General features: G+C 47.4%; 2 protein-coding genes across 4 annotated transcripts; both read left to right on the top strand.

Moving 5' to 3' along the window:
• The first annotated feature begins 27 nt into the window (after positions 1 to 27).
• Positions 28 to 12714, top strand: DCTN4 (dynactin subunit 4). 3 transcript variants are annotated; one of them, XM_053990772.1, is made up of 13 exons: positions 28 to 213; positions 1492 to 1562; positions 2443 to 2621; positions 3516 to 3559; positions 4307 to 4414; positions 5938 to 6011; positions 6346 to 6458; positions 7761 to 7870; positions 8852 to 8925; positions 9277 to 9331; positions 9798 to 9905; positions 10311 to 10408; positions 10579 to 12714. In XM_053990772.1, exons 1-13 carry the CDS (start codon positions 79 to 81, stop codon positions 10790 to 10792), a joined length of 1383 nt encoding a protein of 460 aa, XP_053846747.1. In that variant the 5' UTR covers positions 28 to 78; the 3' UTR covers positions 10793 to 12714. The 3 variants fall into 3 exon arrangements, with proteins under 3 accessions (XP_053846747.1, XP_053846746.1, XP_053846748.1); XM_053990771.1 differs by lacking the exon at positions 28 to 213 and adding an exon at positions 493 to 719; XM_053990773.1 differs by lacking the exon at positions 28 to 213 and adding an exon at positions 635 to 984.
• Positions 12715 to 12920: 206 nt separating this feature from the next.
• RBM22 (RNA binding motif protein 22) lies at positions 12921 to 20398 on the top strand. Its single transcript, XM_053990770.1, has 11 exons — positions 12921 to 13032; positions 13749 to 13802; positions 14727 to 14756; positions 15775 to 15907; positions 16180 to 16280; positions 16444 to 16616; positions 17143 to 17343; positions 17821 to 17985; positions 18394 to 18482; positions 18995 to 19126; positions 19805 to 20398. Exons 1-11 carry the CDS (start codon positions 12979 to 12981, stop codon positions 19933 to 19935), a joined length of 1263 nt encoding a protein of 420 aa, XP_053846745.1. The 5' UTR covers positions 12921 to 12978; the 3' UTR covers positions 19936 to 20398.
• The last annotated feature ends 304 nt before the right edge of the window (positions 20399 to 20702 follow it).

Genomic DNA, 20702 nt, shown 5'->3' with positions numbered 1-20702 from the left:
GTCAGGCCGGCGTGGTGGCGTCAGGCGGCGCGGTGACGTCAGGCGGCGGCGGCGCGGCGGAGCCCGCCCTCTGCCAAGATGGCGTCGCTGCTGCAATCGGAGCGGGTGCTGTACCTGGTGCGCGGCGAGAAGGAGCTGCGGGCGCCGCTGCCGCAGCTGTACTTCTGCCGCTACTGCAGCGAGCTCCGCTCGCTCGAGTGCGTCTCGCACGAGGTAACGGCGGACCGGCCGCGCCGCACCCACGCACCGGGCGGGACCGGGCGGGACCGGGCGGGACGGTGCTCTATCTGCGCGCTGCGATTGGGTCGCTCTCCTGCCACTCACTCGCTCTCTGCTTTGCTATTGGTTGTTGGCGCGGCTGGCGGGAGGGCGCAGCGCTGCACGGAGCGCGGGGATTGGCCGCGAGTGACGGATGGGGCGGGGCTGCGCGGTGGATTGGCTGTGCGGGCCTGTCCGTCGGCGGAGCTCGGGCTGTGATTGGCTGGGGCGGCTTCCCCTCATGGGGGACCAGCCCCCCTAACCGGCCCCGGCCGGGGGAGCGGGGATCCCCCCACACCTCGATGGGGCCCGGCCGGGGCCGCGGGGACCCCTCACCCTCGGCGGGACCCAACCCTTGGGTCAAACCCCTCCCACACCACACCCATGCCCATCGGGCCCCGCCCTGGAGGGGCAAGGACCCCCAGACCCTCACCCCTCCTCGATTTTTGCTGTGGAGGGATGTGTGTTTTTTGCAGCTACGATTTTTGCTGTGGAGGGGAGGGTTTGGCTTCATAAATTGTCATATTAAAATCGCTGCGCCTGGTTTTGTGGAAGCCTGGTGGAATTAAGAAATTGTGATAGATTTGGGAAGCCTTGAAAGAATGACTGTGCAGCCCGGATCTCAGAAGAGGCATCTCTAATGAAATGTTGAGGCCTCTGAAGAGCGGATTTGTGACCTGGCTGTATCTGTCATGAATTCACTGTGGTGTGAGCAGTGTAGTCATTGTGCGTGGCCATGCTTAATAATCAGTTTGAATTCCTATTCAAGAAGGGGGCCCAGTCTTGCTGTTGTTGTTTTAATTGATAAAATTCACTGTGACAGCAGAGAGATACAAAGCAGCTTCTGAAATATGCATGTATCTGCCCAGTGTAACTGCGAGGACAGAATAAATTTAGGTCTAAATGGAAAATAAAATGTTAAAACTTTTGTTCAAGCTGAAAAATGAGATTCTGGTAACTGTTAAAGGTCAACACCTGGCTGATCTTTTCCCATTTAGAAGGTGGAGTAATTTAATCCATTCTGACTTAAGAAACCTTATAATTTATGTTATTAAAAATCAAAATCTGGCTGAGATGGGCTAAGGTTTTGCACACCAGTACACGTCTCAAGCCTTCCCTGGCTTCGTCCTGCTGTTGCAAGACACAAATCCTTGTGGGATCATGTGGCAGTTTGGGGCTTTTTGGACAAAGGTGTGCCAGATAACGTGTGTGATGTGGCTGTGTCTTCTTCAGGTTGACTCTCACTACTGCCCCAGCTGCCTGGAAAACATGCCTTCAGCTGAAGCCAAGCTGAAAAAGAACAGGTAAATTTGCTTTGGTTTTTTTTGGGTTTTTTTTTTGTTTTTTTCCCATCAAGTCTCCCTATTTAAAAGAGTCCCTTCCCATGTCTGTCTGAAACTCTTCTAAAATTACATGGCTGCTTGTTGTGTTTGAGTCTATTTTGGGGAATAAGTGTCTTTCCATGATGTACCATGTGCTGTTCACGACTTTTTGGGGGTATTTTTATGACCTGGGCTCATAATACAGAGGTTTTTTTGTATCACATTGTGTTTCTCACTGCTGCTGCTCTTCTGCTGACTCTGAATCCCCAAGTTCCTGTGACAGCTCATTATCCCTAGTGCTGTTGCTTAGGAGTTAATGATCTGTTGGTTTAGTGCTGATGTGGTTGTTGGGAGCATTTCTCTCAGCCTGGGACCCTTCTCAGAATCACAGAACAATGAGGTTGGAAGGGACCTCTAAGATCATCAAGTCCAACCTATGCCCCAACACCTCAACTAGACTATAGCACCATGTCCAGTCTTTTTCTAAACACATCCAGAGATGGTGATTCTACCACCTCCCTGGGAAGACAATTCCAGTACTTTATTATTCTTCTGGTGAATTTTTTTTTTCCTAATATCCAACGTGTACCTTCCCTGACATAGCTTGAGACTGTGTCCTCTTGTTCAGTCACTTACTGCCTGGTGAAAGAGACCAACCCCACCTGTCTACAGCCTCCCTTCAGGAAGTTGTGGAGAGCAATGAGGTCACCTCTGAGCCTCCTCTTCTCCAGGCTAAACAACCCCAGTTCCTTCAAACGTTCCTCAGAGGGCTTGTGTTCCAAGCCCCTCACCAGCCTTGTTGCCTCCTCTGGATGCGCTCAGGCATCTCAACGTTCTCAGAGCCCTGCCTCGTTGTTTGCAGGTGTGCCAACTGCTTTGACTGCCCCTGCTGCATGCACACCCTTTCCACACGGGCCACGAGCATCCCTGCGCCGCTGCCCGACGACCCGGCCAAGACCACCATGAAGAAAGCCTATTACCTGGCCTGCGGCTTCTGCCGCTGGACCTCCCGGGACGTTGGCATGGCAGACAAGTCTGTTGGTAAGGGACAGTTGAAAGACACACAGCTGAGTTACAGCATGAGCCCTGCTTGTGTTTTGAAGGTAACAGATAATCCAGTTAGTTCCCGACTGTGCTACAGACGTGATATCTGGCTAGGATTGGAGTTGTAGTGGGAAATTCACAGCTCTTTGCTGCTGAAGACTCCTCTGAAGAGCTGAGCTGAGTTAGTGGAATGTGTGACGCACTTTCATGCCTGTATTACCTGACAAGTGAGAAAACTGTCAAACTGTTTTAGTCAGTGCACCCTCCCCACAGATGAGATCTTGTTTGTGTGCTTTCACAGGCTTTGAAGCTGCTCAGTCTGACAGCATAAACACCTAATTTATTTTCCATCACTTTTGTTCACTTAGACTTATTCCAGAGCTGCTAGTCAGTGTTTGAACTTTGCTTTTCTCTTCACAAGAGCACTAGAACAAAGCTTTCATCTATTTTTTTGGTACGTGAGATGTACAGAAAATATCTGTCAAGTGGGGCTGAGTAGGCCAAGCAGATCCTCGGACTTGATGTGACTTAAAATGGAGCTGAGGATGCAGAGACGGCAGCAGCCAGTAATAAGAGACACACATATAAACACATGTACCTGCTACTGAAGTGATTCCTGGGTGCTGTCCTGAGTATCTCTCAAGCAACACATGTTTAAAAACACAATATAAAAGCTGTCAGAGCTTTTTCATTCCAAACCTGCCTGCGCAACTCTTTCAGAGGTGTATATTTGTACAGACATGAACTTAAACAATTGCAATGGTAGGTGTAGCAAAAATAGGGAATGTCATATTTTATAAATAACACCAAGATAGTTCAGTGTTGGGTGTGATTTCTGTGTGGCATCTGGAAACCTCCTGTGGACTTTGCTTTTTCTCTTCTCTTGTGCAGCGAGTGGTGGCTGGCAGGAGCCGGAGAATCCTCATACACAGAGGGTGAGTGAGGGGGAAAGCTGTGCTTGGGCTGAAATGCATCAGCCAGAAAGAACTGTTAGAGTGTCAGGCCCTCTCAATCACTTTTTCTGCATCTATATAATCCTTCAGATGCCAGTTCCAGTTCCTAATCTTCACCTTGACTGAATTCAATGGAGGGAAGGCCTCTTAGAGGCTCCCCTGAGGATATCGCAGTATAAAATCTCCTTTTGAGAAGAAGCTCAGTTGAAACCAACCTATCTAATGGTGCTGTTAAGGTGAATGTGCTGCGTATGTATGTGAAAAAAAGCTGTTTTCCAATCAAAAGTGTGTCTAGGATCTGGAAAACACAACTGCACCTTTAACACCCTTCCCTTTTACCCGTTAGGGCTCCACTCTAAATGTGACCAGCCTCGGGGAGGGGGGAAAAGATGCTAAAGATGCTGTTTGCTCTGCCAATCCAAATGGCTCAGAGTTGGCCACATGACATTACTCTCTGCAGTCATGGCAAATTTGTGAATGAAGTCTCAGTTGCTGAATTGCAAAGTGAGAATTGGACGCTGCCCTCCAACACACATCATTCCCAAGGAAGGGTCATTTTGTCACCCACATTGTAGTTTAAGACACATTAAGGTACACAGACTTCTTGAAGTACATCCCACACAATGCAGCTGGTACTAGGAACAGAGTGAAACAAGTAGCTGGAACCCCAGCTAGTTCACAAACAAATGCTGCAGCTGAGGTGACAGTGCTCCCTGTTCCTCCCTCCAGATTAACAAACTGGTTGAGTACTACCAGCAGCTGGCCCAGAAGGAGAAGATCGAGCGGGACAGGAAGAAGCTGGTGCGACGCCGCAACTACGTTCCACTGGCCTTCTCGGTGAGCTGGTTGTGCCATCCTCTCAGAGCAGGAAAAGTGATCCACAACAGCCTCAGCCTGGAAAATTAGATAGTTGGTAGCATGATAGGGCTGCCCAGCTTTGGCTAATTGAGGACAAGATGAAGAAAATTAGTCTTTCTTTAGGAATGAATACCTTTACACTCGTTACTGTGTATTCCATTGCCACTCTCTCTGATAGTCCTCCCCAGCAGTGCCAGAAGGTTTATACTTGCCATGCCTGGGAATATGTTCTCCAGCAGTGAAATGCAGTGCAACTGCAGCCGCAGTGCCAGTGGCAGCTCTTTCTCAGGACAGTTCATCCCACAGCTTAGTGACAGATAGATCAGCATTGTCTGACACTTCTCTGCATGAAATCTCTACTGAAGTTAACCTTAAGACTTGGTTGTGGCTTGAATGACTTGTTCATTGTACCTGGAAGGGAAATGCTCACTTTGTTTAGCTGGGTGACTGCATATGCTTGCTACTTCAATGAATTGTGCTTGCTCTGTGCCTTTGCTTGTGTCTTATGGCTGCATTTTTTGTCTCCGTTGCTACCTGCTGCTATTTTGGGGGCTCTCCACAGCAACACACTATACACGTAGTGGTAAGTCTTTTCACAGTTTCTGCTGGTGTTAAAGCTCTCATGGTACCAACTGAAGGGGAGTAACAGATCCTACACCATACCTCAGGGCCTCTGGCTTAGGTGTGCCTAGAACAAACACAGGTGAAGCCTAACTCTTCAGAGGGTAACATTTGTTACAAAAATTACTTTGTGTTAGTTTATAAACAGGGCAGTGTCTTTGAGTAAGTAATGTACACTTGAAAAGCAGTCCTTCACCAAGCTTGGCTGAAACACAGCTGTCTGCTTGGCCAAGGCAAGTGCCACTACATTAATAATCTCATTCTTGAAAAATCACCAGAGTTAGGCTGATGCTCACATTTCTCATTTGGTGAGAATTCAAGTTTTCAGCCCTGCCCAGAAGGAAGATGTCTGCCTCCAAGCACCCTGGGTACAGCTCAGCTGTAGAATGCTGAGGAGTAGCTCAGCTATTGCTGGAGAGAGACTTGTAGGTAACGAGGCTTGTAGGAGTCTGAACCTTTCAGCTGCCTCAAGTAGTGCTACAGAGCCTTTCAGATGGATGCATAACCACATCAACCCACTTCCTTTGACAGCTGAGCTCTCATTCTACACTACTTGACATGGAGTTGCTCTGAAGAGAATATCCAGGGAAGATGTGTCAGTAGTGCAGGCTGGTGATTTGAGGAAGGAGCAAAAAGCTTTATAAGCAGTAGCCACACACATCTGTCTTTCCCCATCTGCAGTGCAGTGGGAATTGTTTTCTCCTTGCTAACAGTTTAAGCAGAAGAATGTATCTTAGGAAGCATTGAATACTTTCTCCTTTTTGCTTTCCTTTGCTTGTACCCCTATGCTTGTCATGCAGCTCAAAGGATGAGTTTGCAGCTGGTCTTTGTGTCCCATCAGGAGGCAGACCTGAGGGTGACAGTTCCTTTTTTCCTTGTAGGACAAATACGGCCTTGGAACGAGGCTTCAGCGCCAGAGGCCCGGAGCTCCCATCAGTGCCCTCGCTGGACTCTCGTGAGTCTCAGGGGTGGGGTTACCTTTGGGGGGAGCATTGGAGGTGTAGGCAAGAGAGGAGTAAAGCAACTCTAGAAAGATGATAGACAATTAGCAGATAGCAGTGAGAGGAGATTACCCCTTTTGAGCACTGGAGAGGTGTCAGATCCTCAGGCATCTGTCTGCAGCAGCTCTAGATCTGCTTTCTCCCAAGAGGAACAAGGGACTGCTCACACCCTTGTTGTAATTATTGTTGTGCAATCTTGGCTCTCGCTGCCTTCTGTGCTATAATGCAGTTGCTGTCAGAGCACACATGCCCTATTTCATTACTGAGTTGCCCATTATTTTGCTTTAGCCTGAAAGAAGGAGAAGACCAGAAGGAGATCAAGATTGAGCCAGCTGATGCAGTGGAAGAAGTGGAGCCTCTTCCTGAGGATTACTACACAAGACCAATCAATCTGACAGAAGGTAAAACCTTAATATTCTGTCACTTTTTTGCCTTACATTTTGTAACATGGGCATTGCCTACAAGCTTGTGGCGTTCCTCATGACCCAAGTTCCTGGTCATTTTTATGCTGGGATTGAAATACTGAAATTACCAATTTTTAAATGGTAACTTTGAATGCAGCCTCAGCTTCATGTTGTACATGGAAAGAAGTCATGTTGTACGTGGCTTCAGAGCCAGAAGGCCTGAAGGGTTATTTAATTTTCTTGCTGGCCTTAATTTCTGTGTGTATGAGGCATCAACTTTGGGATGAAGAAAAAAGCTAATATCCTTTTTCATATAATAGCAGGAAATAAGGAAATAGCAGCTGCTGGGGATCTGGAACCAAAAGTGGGCTGTTGAGTAACAATTGCACATTGCTTTGACATCAGCTTGGAACAGCCTGTGTACACTTGCCAGTTCTTTAGCTGACTCATAAATTTAATCCACAAATACTGTAAATTGATCAGTAAGACTTGGTGTGAACAGGAACCAGCAGGTACAGAAGTGATGTGGGCTTCCAGCTGCGGTAGCTCCAAGTGGAACGATGATGTTGGTAGCTCTGCAGGCCTACAAAGTCTGCCAGTATCAATTCATGAAAGGTTTATGGAAAGGGGTAGATCTCCTTGGTTTCCCTTTCTCATGAAGCTGTTGGCATTGTGAGTTTGATGCTGGTGAAGAAAACAACTTTCCTGTTTCCTCACAGTGAGGGAAAGGCTGTCAGGTGGCTCACTTGCCTCTTAGGCCCTGGTGCAGTGAGGAGACTGCATTTTGAGAGAAACCCATGGGAGGTTTTGGCTGCTGGGAGTTCCTTGCTTTGGGAACTATGTTTTCTCTAATTCTATGTGTGAGTCTGAGTTATGCAAACTCCTTGCTAAGAAGCTGCATATTGTAGTCATGCAGCACCCAGCTGTGAGGGTAACAAAGCTGAAACTCATTTGCTGTGGTGAGGGAAAGAACTATGTTCTAGATGATTAGAAAACTCTTGTTTCCATCCCAGCTCAGCTGTGAAGAAAGATGTGGGTCCCTTGTTTCTCCTGGGCTAGCACTGATGTTGTTCTCATGTTACTGTGCCCACCCAGGGCAGCTTTAGTCAGCTTTTGCCTTTCTATTTATTTCTAGAAATACAATATCGCCAGTGGCTTCTAAATTATGAGGCGCAGGTGAAATTAAGTGTCTTAGAGATGGTGGCAGATCTCCACACAGTGTGAGGTGCATATGTAGAATCCAGCTCGAGTTTCAGTTTCTGAGACATTTCTTTGTCTTGCTTTCTGTTGTGTTCCCAGTGACGACTCTGCGCCAGCGCCTGCTGCAGCCTGACTTCCAGCCCATCTGTGCTTCCCAGCTCTACCCACGTCACAAGCACCTCCTGATCAAACGCTCGCTGCGCTGCCGGGTAGGGAATTCAATCCAGAGAAGTGCCCTTTCCAGGCTCTCAGCACTTGGGTGCTTGGGAAATGGGCTGTGTGTTTCTCTTTTAAAAGAAATGGCTCAAATGCTTCTGGTTGTTGAAAGTTTTCAGCCAAGTTAGTCGTAACAGCACTAAGGGGGTGAGGGAGGCTGTCATGTCTCTGGTGTGATGACAGTTGTGAAAGGGGGTCAACAGTGTCAAAGATGCATAAAGATACAAAGGTGGTTTGTGCTAGTGCCCTGCCTAGCCAAGGAGGCAAAGAGGACTGCCAGTACAGTCGAAATAAAAAAAAATTTGCTGTTACTTAGGACAAAAGTCAACAAACAAAATATTAGGGAGAGGCAGTGCAGAATACTGAAGATGTCACTAGAGTGAAGGCAGGAAGAGGCTATTTCAGAGAAGCAAATCAGAGATCTGGGAAGTGAAGAGAGGCAAGAGTTAAATCCAAGTTCTGCTGTTGGCTTTCTACACACCCCTTACTACACGATTTGTTTTCTTAGTCATACAAGGATATTTATTTATCTAGTTCCTAAAGTAATAGAGCAATATTATTGTAAGTATTTAAGATGCAGGATGCTTAACAAACGCAGAGTATTTACTCAGAAAGAAGTCATGTCAGACTGATCCTGTATTTGAAGAGTAGCCTATGAGGAGATCATAGGGTCTAGCTACTTCATTTTTTTTAATGGATTCTGGAGCATACAGTTACTTGTGCTGCAGTCAGTGTCCAGGTGTTTTCAAGACTGGTTCCAAGTCCTGTGTTTCTGAGGTTGTGCTAGTAGTGCTGGATATGACATTTTGGAGTATCAGTAGCTGAGTACATTGGACATGCACCCCAGATAGTTTCTATGTGCTGTGCTGGAGGCTGTAATATAATGGCTAGTGACACAGCACTTGTGGCTCTGATTCTGCAGTGTGTGACTGCACACTGTCTTCTGGTGCTGACTTAAATACCTTTCTTTCTAGAAATGTGAACATAACCTGAGCAAACCAGAATTCAATCCAACGTCTATCAAATTCAAGATCCAGCTGGTTGCTGTGTAAGTAGGAGATGGGGACTGGGGACAGCAACTCCCTGTTTATGCTTAGTTAATGCCTTCTATTTTAATTTCCTTTGACCTCTTGTGGGATTGTGTCATCCCTTAGAATGGTGTAATCACCTTTTTAAATATATTTAGCTTATCTGTAATAGGTTTGCTTGCTGATCTACTGAAGATTTCAGCAATTTGACAAAAACACTGCATGCTGTGCCAGCCCCAGACTGTAGCAGGGTTTTGTAGGATTAGGGTTATACAGCAAAAGGACCCTTCATTTTTTCTTTTAGGAAAGCTCTAATAGCTTTACAGACAGCAGCACAGTCCCTCACAGTTATTTGCTCTGTTATTTTGTAGTAACTACATCCCTGAAGTGAGAATCATGTCTATTCCCAACCTGCGCTACATGAAGGTCAGTAGCTTTTCCAGGAGTGTCTTAGGCTGAGACATAGCCAGGAGCTGTGAATGTGGGATCTTCTTGGAAGATGACATGGTGTGATGATTGTTCCCTGAGGGCTCCACTCACTCCATTTAGAGGGTGCAGGGTTTAAGGGAGTGGCCAGAGTAACACTGCATGTACTTGTCACTGCAGCAGTAGATTGCTGTGCAGTGTGACATCAGCACTTGCCAATGTCTGGAGAATAAAAGGTGTGGAATTGAGATCTCAGCTGGACTCCCAAAATACATATTGCTTATATTAAGAGTTTTGCATGGCATTGGCGCCTGTCTTATGAACGGGGGTGGTCGCTGTCCATCCATTGAGAGGTTGTGATGCAATTTTTGAATGTGTTGATGAGTCAGAGAAGATGGAGGTGCTTACAGTAACAATGAATTTTCACACAATTGCTTCTTGAACTGTGATTCCCGAATCTCCTCAGGAGAGCCAAGTCCTTCTGACTCTGACTAATCCCGTGGAGAACGTCACACATGTCACATTGCTGGAGTGTGAGGAGGGAGACCCTGATAACATCAACAGCACTGCCAAGGTATTGATTGTACCCTCCTGCTGGCTAAGCCCAAGCCTCTTCCAGGGTTTACTACTCCCATTTGTCCTTCCATAGGGCACACTTTTCATACGTCCTTCAACCCCTGCTAACTGTCCTGCGTTTCCGTCCTTGGAGCTTAAATGACTGTCACAATTGTAAACAGCAGCTCATTAAGTATTTTGAAATTATGTCTGTTCGTTGATATCCAAAACCCAAGGGAGAAATTTGTTATTTCACTGGCAGGGTGGTAATCAAGTGGTCCTGGAGCAGGGAAAAGCTGAGGATGAATCACTTTTCTGTTAAACCACAGTGAAGCAGACCTCAGAAGAGCAGAGCCCTCTCCTGCTGGCAGTGTAACTGGTGATCAGTGCTGAAAGGCTTCTTTCTCTCCATGCTCTGTTTCAGGTGGCAGTTCCTCCCAAGGAGCTTATTCTGGCTGGCAAAGATGCTGCAGCAGAATATGATGAGCTAGCAGAGCCTCAAGACTTCCAGGATGACCCTGAGTGAGTGTCCTGTGGGGATCCTCTCCCTTAAAAACTTGTCTCTTTGAGTAACTCCCTCTCGTCCTGTCTGCCTCCAGTGTGGTTTGAGTTCCTCTGAGAGCATTGTCCCACTTGGAACAATGCTTTGAGAACTTGGCTGACCCAATGTTCCTGTGTGTTCTGCCTTGCAGCGTTATTGCCTTTAGAAAAGCCAATAAGGTGGGAGTTTTCATCAAGGTCACCCCACAGAAAGAAGAGGGCGAAGTGACCGTGAGTTTCAAGATGAAGCACGAGTTCAAAAACCTCACTGCTCCCATCCGGCCCAACGAGGATGGTGACCACACCTCCGAGGTGATCTGGCTCACCCATCACGTGGAGCTCAGCCTCGGCCCCGTGCTCCCGTAGCGGCTCCCAGCGCTGGCTCCCGACGGCTGGATGGACTGGCACCCTGAAAAAGCACCTGGTGAAAGGTTCTGCCAGAGCTCCTTTGTGATGTGTGGGTGTGCCACGGGCCCGGCCAGCTGCCAGGAGGGGGCTGAGCCTGCCGTGGTTTGGGCTGGTTTGTTCTCTCTCCCCTTGTCGTAGTGCCCACTAACCACCACTCCACTTCCCCTCACTGCCACAGGCTAGAGTAACTTGCAGCACGTCTTAGAGCACAGAAAAAGATCTCCCTCCAGGTTTGCACTGAATTTGGCTTTATCAACAGATGATTTGGGCTGAATTTGGATTTATCAGCAGAAAAGAACCTGTATTGGCTTTTTTTCCATGTCAGCCCACAAACCTGATGTTACATACCCGGTGAACAACTTCTCTTTCACAAAGGGCAATGCCCTTCCCAAACAAACATTTTAAGGAGTGTCCCTGCCTTCTGCATTCTGGCAAGTTACTGCCAGCAGCATGATCTTTTCTTTTGGTTTTCTGCTCCCTCATAGAATACCTCAGCTGTGGGGGCTGGGCCATATTGCCCTACCCCTCTGGCCTATGTAGCTTGCTTAGCCGAGGTGGCAGAGGTTTTTTCACAAAGGAGTTGATCAGTTTGCTTTTAAACTTTAAACATAGTGTACTGTAGTGTTCATGGATCTGACTGGCAACCAAGCCCACCGTCAGCCCGCTGCATCTCAGCTGGATGTGGCAGCAGGATGTGCTGAAAGCTGGGAATTCAGGTTCTGCTGCAGCTCTTGACTGAGGCAGGAATGCTCTGGAGAGGCAGGGATGCTCCAGAGAGGCTCCCTGGCAGACCTCAGCTCAGTAAATGTTGTGTTGCTAGGGGTTGTAGCAATGAGGGTATGAAACGTGGAGAGTTAAGATTAGTCCTGGTAATTATAAAGCTACAGTGGGGTTCATAATCTTTGTTTTTCCAGTTAGGGTGGGTAGGAGGGAGGTGTAAAGGTGGAAACTCATTATATGTTAACTACACACATTGTACCAGGAGGTCATTTACCCAGGGTATAATTTGGCTGCAGTCCAAGCTAAAATGGGTGATTAAGAGCTGTGTATCCAGGAGACAGGATTACCAAGAAGTGCATGGCTGGTGCAGGCAGGTGAGATGGCTCTTCTGCAGAGCATTTCCACTTCAGAAGCTGACCTTTGTTAAACATTTCTGAGGGGCTTTGACATGCTGCTGTGCTGGGAAAGGCTTGAATACCAGCCAGCCATGGCCGTGTCATGATACTTGTGCCATGGCTCTGCCAGCCTGCATCTGCGAATCCTCTGCATGGAGGGGCAGGATGAGCCCGCCCGCTCTCTGGGGGGGTGGTGCAGCACCCCAAAACATCTCCCCTAGTGCAGGGAACCTGCTGTGGTGTGCTGGAGGGGCTCACAGCTCACAGCCCTGGATCTGCAGCGGGTCTCAAAGCAGCGAGGCATCACGTTTACAGCTCTGTGTAGGTGACACACAGATGTACAGCATGAGTTTGAGACTTGTAGTTAGTAGTTAATGTGTAGTGCTAGTGCCTGCTGCAGCTTTCCCTGTCCAGATAACAAAGCACTTCACCTCTGGCCACAGATTCTCCTGTTCAGTAGCCAAAACAGCTGCTGCACCCGCCACCACAGAAAGACTTCCCAGCACCCAAGCCTAGAGCTGTGCCTGGGGCTGGGGTTTGCTGCAGGCAACGTGACCTGCGCCCTTCTCACGACAAACAAGAGGTGCATTGGGCTGTGTCGCTCCGATGAGCTCGGCGAGCTGTTCTCCCCTCCCTGCAGGTGCTGTAGGCCATAGGAAAGGTATTGGCGTGTCCCTGCCTCTGTCCCTGCTCCGCCACAGGCGCCTGTTGCCTTATGCTTGACGTCGTGTAGTGACCTTCAATAAACCACACGTGGCTCTCGGATTCTTTGCGCTGGCTCTTATTCCATAATAATCATTATTTAAACAAAACAGAAGGCGGTGCTCCCCCGTCTTCTCCCAATGGTCTCGTCCCCGTGCTCCCCCCGCCTCCTTTCCCATGGTTTCGCCCGCTGAGCTGTGCTTGGAGCGCCCCCTGCCGCCGGCCGCCGTGACGTCATCGCTCGTTCAGCCCGCCTTTTCCGTCACGGCGCTGGTGGAAGTGGCGTCACTTCCGGCCGCCGCCTGCCGGCAGCGGAGCGGAGCCGCCATGTCCACATCGCTGGGCTCCAACACCTACAACCGGCAGAACTGGGAGGATGCGGTGAGCGGGGCGGCCGCGAGGGGCCGGGACAGCCGGGAAGAGCGGGCCTGGGCCGGCGGGGCCCTGCTCCGCCGCGGGAGCGTGTGGGGCGGCAAGGCCGCGAGGCGAGCGGAGTGCGGGGAGGCGGCCCCGGGGCTGGGACCTTCTCTGGGGACCCGCCACCCGCCCCGGGGGACCCGCCACCCGCCCGGGGGACCCGCCACCTGCGGCTGAGCCGCCCGGGAGGGCTCTGCCGCGGTTCCCCGGCTCTCCTTTCGGCGCGAAGGGAAGGAGCTGCCCCGCCGCTCCTCCCCCCGCGCCGCGGTGCAGGGGCTGTGGCAGCTGCGGGGGCTGAGCTGGGCCCCTCGTGTGGCCCTGGCCGCGTCCCTTCCAGCTGAAGCCTCTCCCGAGTGGGCCCAGTGCAGACAGTCGCTGCTGAGGCATAACGGGGGCGATGTCATCTGCTGCAGTCCAGGCACTGACAGGTTCAGATCTCAGGAATGCGCTTTTTATTTGGTTATTGTAAGTTTTACTCCAAGCTACAATAGCGACCATGGTATGATTCTATAGTAATTTGGGGCTGGGTCCTGGCTTGCAGCTCTCCTGGTGTCTCTGAATCCAGTTGCAACTTTTAATGATCTGATGAGTTAAACTAGATCATTTTTCAGTGTGTCTTGAATGCTGTTGTGATGGCAGAGCTTGTTACAAATTCCCAATTTTCTTCTTGCTCGATTCAGGACTTCCCTATCCTGTGCCAGACGTGTCTTGGAGAAAATCCCTATATTCGGATGGTATGTGCCCCTTGGACCCTGCAGTCCTTCCCTCTCTCTCTGGTGGCCCTGAAGCTGTGGGTTTGGGGACTGAAATCGGGCTGGGTACAGGAGGAGGTGCTGAAGTGAGCACACGCTCCTGAACAGCTGGTTCTGCACAGCAGGAGCTGTTGTTGGTGTGTAATATCACAGTTAGGGGTGTGAATTAAGAACAAATCAATCACAAAGGAGAGAAGATGACCCCTCCCAGTGTCTGGAGTGCAGGAAATAGTAGAAAATGAAATTTTAGTATTGGCAAGCTCCAACATGGACAGCTGTGAGCTGCTCAAGTTCTAATTAGCGCAATTTCTAAAATGTGACAAACATGCACCTCTAAAATTAAGTTAAAAGTGACTTATGAAGGTAGTTTAAATTCCTGTTTGTTTTCCTTGGTTTGCTCTGTGCAGGGTGAGTCAGTCCATGTTCTGTTGCTTTTCTCTGCCTGGCCTGTTTGCCCATGACCTACATTGACATTATCTCCTTCACATTCGTGTTCCACAAAGTTTGCTGAGAGAGATTGGGTTGTTCTTGTGAAACATAACCCTAATGCTACTATAGGGGATATTTCTAAACCTGTTTGTTTCCATGGGTTATTTAATGTAACATCACCTCTCTTTAAAAAGAGCTGTTAATCCTCCTTTTCATTCTCACCTTTCATCAGTACAGGAGGTGGGACTTAAAGTACTCTGTTTTCAATGAAAGTTTCTAAACCAAAAGTGTATTGAGAGTATTTAGGATTTATATTTTTTGTCCTGTTGACTTTCTAAGGTGTAAGCCAAATACTTAGGGATGAGTGAGTCTAAATGCAGCATAATTATGAAAAAACCTTCTGTGTTACCACATCAATGATATGTTTCATTGTTTACGTTGGTGATATTTCATCGTTTTTTATTTTTTATATTTCAGACCAAAGAAAAATATGGAAAAGAATGCAAGGTATGTGTTTTGAAGAAAGATTGGCAAAATCAGTGCAGATCTAGGAGCAATCCATTTTAATGATTAAAAACCTGTCAGCTTCAGAAGAGTGCTTATGTGGGTTAACTTAAAATGTTTATGTAACTACATAAATTTTTTAGGTCAGTCTACTGTGCTTGTTAGACAGAGTCAGTTGGTCCTAAAATAGTAAAATTATTGAGCAAATCTTGAGTCTTTGTAAACAAATCTTCATGTTTATCAGAATGAGGTTTTGCAAATACTGCTGTGCTATATGTGAAGTTATTGCAGGATTTAAAATGCTCCATGTTTTCTTGGGTGAGTTTGTTGTTTTTACTGAGAAATGCAAAATACCTGGAGTTTGGGTTTTACTATGTGTGTTATTCATGCTATTTGGTGATTTGTTTTGGCTGCCCAAGAAATAAGCCACAATTATTTCCAAGAGCAAGAAATACTCAGTGCTGCCTGGACTGAGGGAAATTAAAGGAGGTTTTTACCCTTTTATCAGTTTTCATCTGAGGTAGTAGAGAAAAGGTATAATTTGGAGTCTGTACATACTGAGATTGTATTGTGTACTCAAGGTGTACATGCAGAGGAAGCAAATGCCTCATTCCATGAGATAAGAAGGAGCATCACTGTTCTGCACCAAAGCTGTGCAGACTGCTGCTGTGCTGGTGCCTGATGTACCCATCATTGTAATTCATCTCTAGAAACTCCACACTGACATCACCTGGAATCAAAGAGAATTTATATATCTTTGAGTAGATCTGCACTTGGATTATTGCAATAAATAAAATAAAAGCAGCAACAAAAAAAAAAAAAACAATTTCCCTAAAATTTTTCCTGTCAAAGTAAAACTCCAAATAGAAACAAATATTTCCTGAGCTCTGAGTCTTAGCTTTAGGACAAAGGAGTTGTATTTATGGTTTGGAGAAGCTGGATGAGTTTGGAGATTGTTTCCATGCAAGAAGCAGAATGGCAGCTCTGTGCAGAGTGAACCAAGTGCCACCTTGTGTCCCAGATTTGTGCCAGGCCCTTCACGGTGTTCCGCTGGTGCCCCGGGGTGCGGATGCGCTTCAAGAAGACAGAAGTGTGCCAGACCTGCAGCAAGCTGAAGAATGTCTGTCAGACCTGCCTGCTCGACCTGGAATATGGTGTGTACCCAAAAACCTGCTCCAAGACAGGGAGCTGCCCTCTGAAGTGGGAGCTGGTGAAATTACTTTGAATGTGCGCATGTAATTGTCACTGGACAGTCTTTGAGAAGAACAGGTCTTGGTGGTCATGTCTCTTCAGAGGTTCAAGGGCAGAGTTTCCCTGAGCAGCAGATGATTTACCTCTGGTCACTGCAGGTTGCAGAAATCACTGTTTCTGCTTTTTCAGCTTATTATTCATATGGATTGGTTGGGTTTTTTTTGTTTCATTTTAGGTTTGCCTATCCAAGTCCGGGATGCAGGACTCTCCCTTAAGGATGAAATGCCTAAATCTGATGTCAACAAAGAATACTACACCCAGAACATGGAGCGAGAGGTAAGTGTAGCCAGCCATGACCATGTTTTTTGGGTAGCTGTGTGGGGGGAGGAAAGGGCAGCAGTGACCTAGCTTCTCTTAAAACCTCTTGCTTGCTCTGATTCTGTGCATTAGTGTTCAGTGCTGATATACACATAATTATTTGTGTTGTGTGTGCTTTTAGATAGCCAATTCTGATGGAACTAGACCAGTTGGTGCACTAGGAAAAGCTACTTCTACCAGTGACATGCTGCTGAAGCTGGCCCGAACCACTCCATACTACAAACGTAACCGTCCTCACATCTGTTCCTTCTGGGTAAAAGGAGAGTGCAAGAGAGGAGAGGAGTGTCCCTACAGGTACAGACACAGCTTGGGCAGTCCATCTCTTCACCACGGTCAGATGCAGCTTCCCTTGGAGATGCTGCAGTGGGCAGGAGACACTACAGTGATTTGGGTCAGGGCAAATCTTGCATCCAGTGCCAGCAAATGAATCTCTGTGGTGGCCATTTGGTTTGTGAGAAGTTGGCTGTGTCCTTTGCCAAGGCAGTGACTGTAGCTCTTCTCTTGTGTAGTCAATTTTTCCCCTTTGTGGCATCAGTCCCCTCAAGCAGAGATCGTTGTATTTGAACAAGAGGCTGTTTCAAACCCAGCTCTTGTGTTTTGTAGTGCTGAGTGTTGAGCTGTCAGAAGCACCATTCATTCAGAACAGTCCTGGCTGCAGTTGAAGTTTTCAGGGCTTTGTTCCATTTTGGCATGTTTATGTGGACAGGGTTAAGGATATAATTGACCTGAGGGTTTTTAGAAGGGAAACTGGCAGCTACAATCATTTTAATCCATTCAGTCATCCCTGATGCTATAAAATGCTTTGTTTGCTGAACCTTAGACATGAGAAACCTACAGATCCAGATGATCCTCTGGCTGACCAGAACATCAAAGATCGTTACTATGGAATTAATGATCCTGTGGCTGACAAACTTCTGAAACGAGCATCAACCATGCCTCGTCTAGATCCTCCTGAAGACAAGACTATTACTACACTGTATGTTGGAGGCCTTGGAGATACCATCACTGAATCAGATCTCAGGTGTGTTGGTGAATTTGTATTCCCCTTGCCTTTTTGTTTGACACTTTGATAATGGCTCTTCAAGTGAGGAGCAAAAATAAATCTGGCTTTCAGTTTTTTTAATGGGGAACTGGTTGGTGGGCAAGTGCAGAGGAGTGCCAGCTTGTTGGAGAACAAGCAGGCATATTTCAAATGCTTGGATTAAAATTTATCTCTTTAAAGATGAGTCATCCCTTTGAGCTGTTGGGGATACTGTATAACCCTTTTTACAAGGAGGTCCTGTATCCTCTAGCTAGCTACTGAGAGAAGCTGCTGCAGAGCTTTTATTGCTCCATAATTGCATGGAGGGCAAATTAACTGATTGATTATTGATTTCTAATGATGAGTTTGAACTGAGAATGGAGAAGAGAAAGTTTCTGAGCATGCCTATTTCACCTGCCCTATACTCTGTGACCAGGAGGAGTGGGGTATTATAATAATTTTTTTTGTCCCATGCAGAAATCACTTCTACCAGTTTGGGGAGATCCGGACGATAACGGTGGTGCAGAGGCAGCAATGTGCTTTCATCCAGTTTGCCACCAGGCAGGCTGCAGAGGTGGCTGCTGAGAAATCCTTCAACAAACTCATTGTCAACGGCCGCAGGCTCAACGTCAAATGGGGAAGGTGAGTGTGGGGGGAGGAAACCTGGAGGATTTGCAAGTTCTTCTCTCAGTTTGCAGCCTTGATCAGCATGATTGGGTATTATGCAGAAGTTGATAGTTGTTTGGTGAATAGTTGGGGTCCTCTTGCATTTTGGTTTTCTGTTTACAGTGGGATCTGGCTTGGAGATGACACAAGTAACATAAGGCATTTCTTGGCTGAGGATTATAGATGAGTTTTGGTAGCTTTGCTCCTAGTCCATCTCCTGTAAACACTGTTTGCAAACTTGGTACCATCCGTCTGTTCTGTGAGTTTTTCATCTTTGGCCTGAAGAAATGGATCTGGAATAGATAATGTGAAGCCACTGTGGTGTAAATATCTCCTTATCCTGCCTTTCTCATCCTTGTTCTCCAACTTTTGCCTGTTTTTCAGGTCCCAGGCAGCAAGAGGAAAAGAAAAGGACAAGGAAGGCACTACAGAATCGGGGATAAAGCTGGAGCCAGTTCCAGGACTTCCTGGAGGTAAGGGAGTTGTATTCATCTCTGAAATACTTAATGCTGACCCACTCCATGAGTGAGACTGCTGTTAAACTTCCAGGAGCAGTTACAGTTCAGGATGGTAGAGGCAGTGGTGAGCCCAGAGCAGTTACAGTAGGTTTGCAGCAGATCCAGCTAGATGGGAGATGAGCTTTGTCTAGAAGCAGATCCTTGATGAAAAGAGAGTTCTTTATGTGATGAATGAAAAGTAAAAGCTGAATTCAACTTACTTAGATCACAGATACTGGTAACCCACGTTTTTAATGTTTTCTTAGTCCACTGAGTGTTGTATGATGGACAAAGCAAAGCTGGTTTCACATGGAAGAAATTGGTGACTGGGGTTTCAAGGCAGTTCTGCTTCTCATTCCAGTTCATACATGAAATGGTAGCTACAGTTTGCCCTTCTGAAAGTGTGGGTTGTGCTCCATCTCTGAAGGCAGACACCTCTGCTTGTCTTGCTTGAGAGATTTCCATAACCATATATACTTTTTCTGCAGCCCTCCCCCCTCCTCCAGCTGCAGAAGAGGAGGCTTCTGCAAATTACTTCAATCTACCTCCAAGTGGCCCTTCAGCCGTGGTGAACATTGCCCTGCCACCTCCTCCTGGCATCGCTCCACCGCCGCCTCCAGGTACCTGTGTTTCCCCCTCTAGTGTGAAATTCAGTGTTAGACAGTCTCTTCCTCCTTGCCAGGCCATGCTGCAGTACTGATGCATGCCCTGAGCTGATTTTCCTCATCCCTGATCACACAGTGTAAACGGATGATCTAAACTGAGCTGTCAGCACAGTTTAATTAAACTGAGCTGCCTGTTGTGGTTGGTATTTGCTTGCAAATTCCCAGGCATGTTGGAGATCACTGTTACTGGTACTGAGACCTGCTCAGTGCTTTTGCTGGCTGTGTAAATGCCACATTAACCCGAACTTCAAAGGGTAACTTTGCAGATGGTTGAATGTTGGCATGTCCTTGGCTCTCTATATATCTATCCAGAGATGCTTTATTTTTTTAATGGAATTTTGGACTCTCATAGATGTATTTGCTCTGCTCTGTAGTTGAGTAGAAAAGATTTAAATGGGTATTACAGACACCTGCCCACTCCCCCCACCAGCTTTTATTTTTAAGGATGTGTGTTGGGTAGGGATTGGCCCTAGTTATACTGAAAAGAGGGGCAGGAGTTTGGGGAGATGGATATGTGCGCATTTGTGAGGCACAGCTGTCAGCCAGCTGTGGTGTCAGTACTTTGAAGCAGCAGTACACACACATCAGGTTTTTTGTTACTTTGCCTGAAGCTGCCAACTTTTGTTTCTGCAGGTTTTGGACCACACATGTTCCACGCCATGGGGCCCCCACCTCCCTTCATGAGAGCTCCAGGCCCCATCCACTACCCATCCCAGGATCCCCAGAGGATGGGTGCCCACGCAGGAAAGCACAGCAGCCCCTAGCACGTCCTGCCACCCTCATCCTTGAAGTAAATGTTATTTTCTAGTTACCATGGTAGCACCATATGTTGAGCTGTGGGTGAGCTAGAGACGCCTTATTTCCCTGCTTGCAGCCACAGGGCAAGCTCAGCTCCGTGTCTCCACGTATAATCGGGTTCTTGATACGTCCCAGGTCTTTCTATTAGTGTGGGGGGTGGGTGGGGGACAGACAGAAGTGCTGTCAGGGGTCTGTGGGTCTGGGGTACCAGAATTACAGTGCTATCTATGTATCCCATTGGCACACTTTTGAAATAAACTACTGGAAAAACAAAACCAAACCCTTTTCAAGGCCTTTTGATATCCTCAGTTGGAACTGAGGATACATGTTAAAATGTAACCAGAGACTTTTTTCTGTCAGGTAACTAATGATGTATTATACTAATGAGGTATTAAACCAGGACTGAATAAGAGTTGAGAAACGAGTTCATCAGACCTGCCAAATGCGTGGCTTGGCCTTACCACTACACAGAATTTCCCTCCCTCCTTTTTCCTGACTTCTTGATTAAAAAAAGACAAGAAAACAAAGCCTTTTTAAATGCATCACTTCTAATCCTGCACATCCTGAGCAAGACAAGTTCTGGGCACACTGCTTCTTGCTCAAGCGAGCAGCCCCCAGGCAGTGTGGGCATGGTGTGGAGTGACAGGTCAGCAGTTGCTGATTTAGCCAGATGACAGCCCCCTCTGCTCCAGAGCCTTGGTTTGTGCTGCCTGCAGCTGCAGGGCAGGGCACG

This window comes from Vidua macroura, chromosome 15 (genome assembly GCF_024509145.1).
Source record: "Vidua macroura isolate BioBank_ID:100142 chromosome 15, ASM2450914v1, whole genome shotgun sequence".
Lineage (NCBI taxonomy): Eukaryota > Metazoa > Chordata > Aves > Passeriformes > Viduidae > Vidua > Vidua macroura.
The sequence above is the reverse complement of the archived record's forward strand: the minus strand, read 5'-3'. Positions and strand labels throughout refer to the sequence as shown.

Bases quoted from the DNA above. Each gene is read 5' to 3' on its own strand.
- DCTN4 (XM_053990771.1), top strand. From the start codon at position 561: ATGGGGCCCGGCCGGGGCCGCGGGGACCCCTCACCCTCGGCGGGACCC. The intron at 3,560-4,306 runs GTGAGTGAGGGG...TCCTCCCTCCAG, and splicing joins AGAATCCTCATACACAGAGG to ATTAACAAACTGGTTGAGTA. The intron at 7,871-8,851 runs GTAGGGAATTCA...CTTTCTTTCTAG, and splicing joins AACGCTCGCTGCGCTGCCGG to AAATGTGAACATAACCTGAG.
- RBM22 (XM_053990770.1), top strand. From the start codon at position 12,979: ATGTCCACATCGCTGGGCTCCAACACCTACAACCGGCAGAACTGGGAG. The intron at 17,344-17,820 runs GTGTGTTGGTGA...TGTCCCATGCAG, and splicing joins ATCACTGAATCAGATCTCAG to AAATCACTTCTACCAGTTTG. The intron at 18,483-18,994 runs GTAAGGGAGTTG...CTTTTTCTGCAG, and splicing joins AGTTCCAGGACTTCCTGGAG to CCCTCCCCCCTCCTCCAGCT.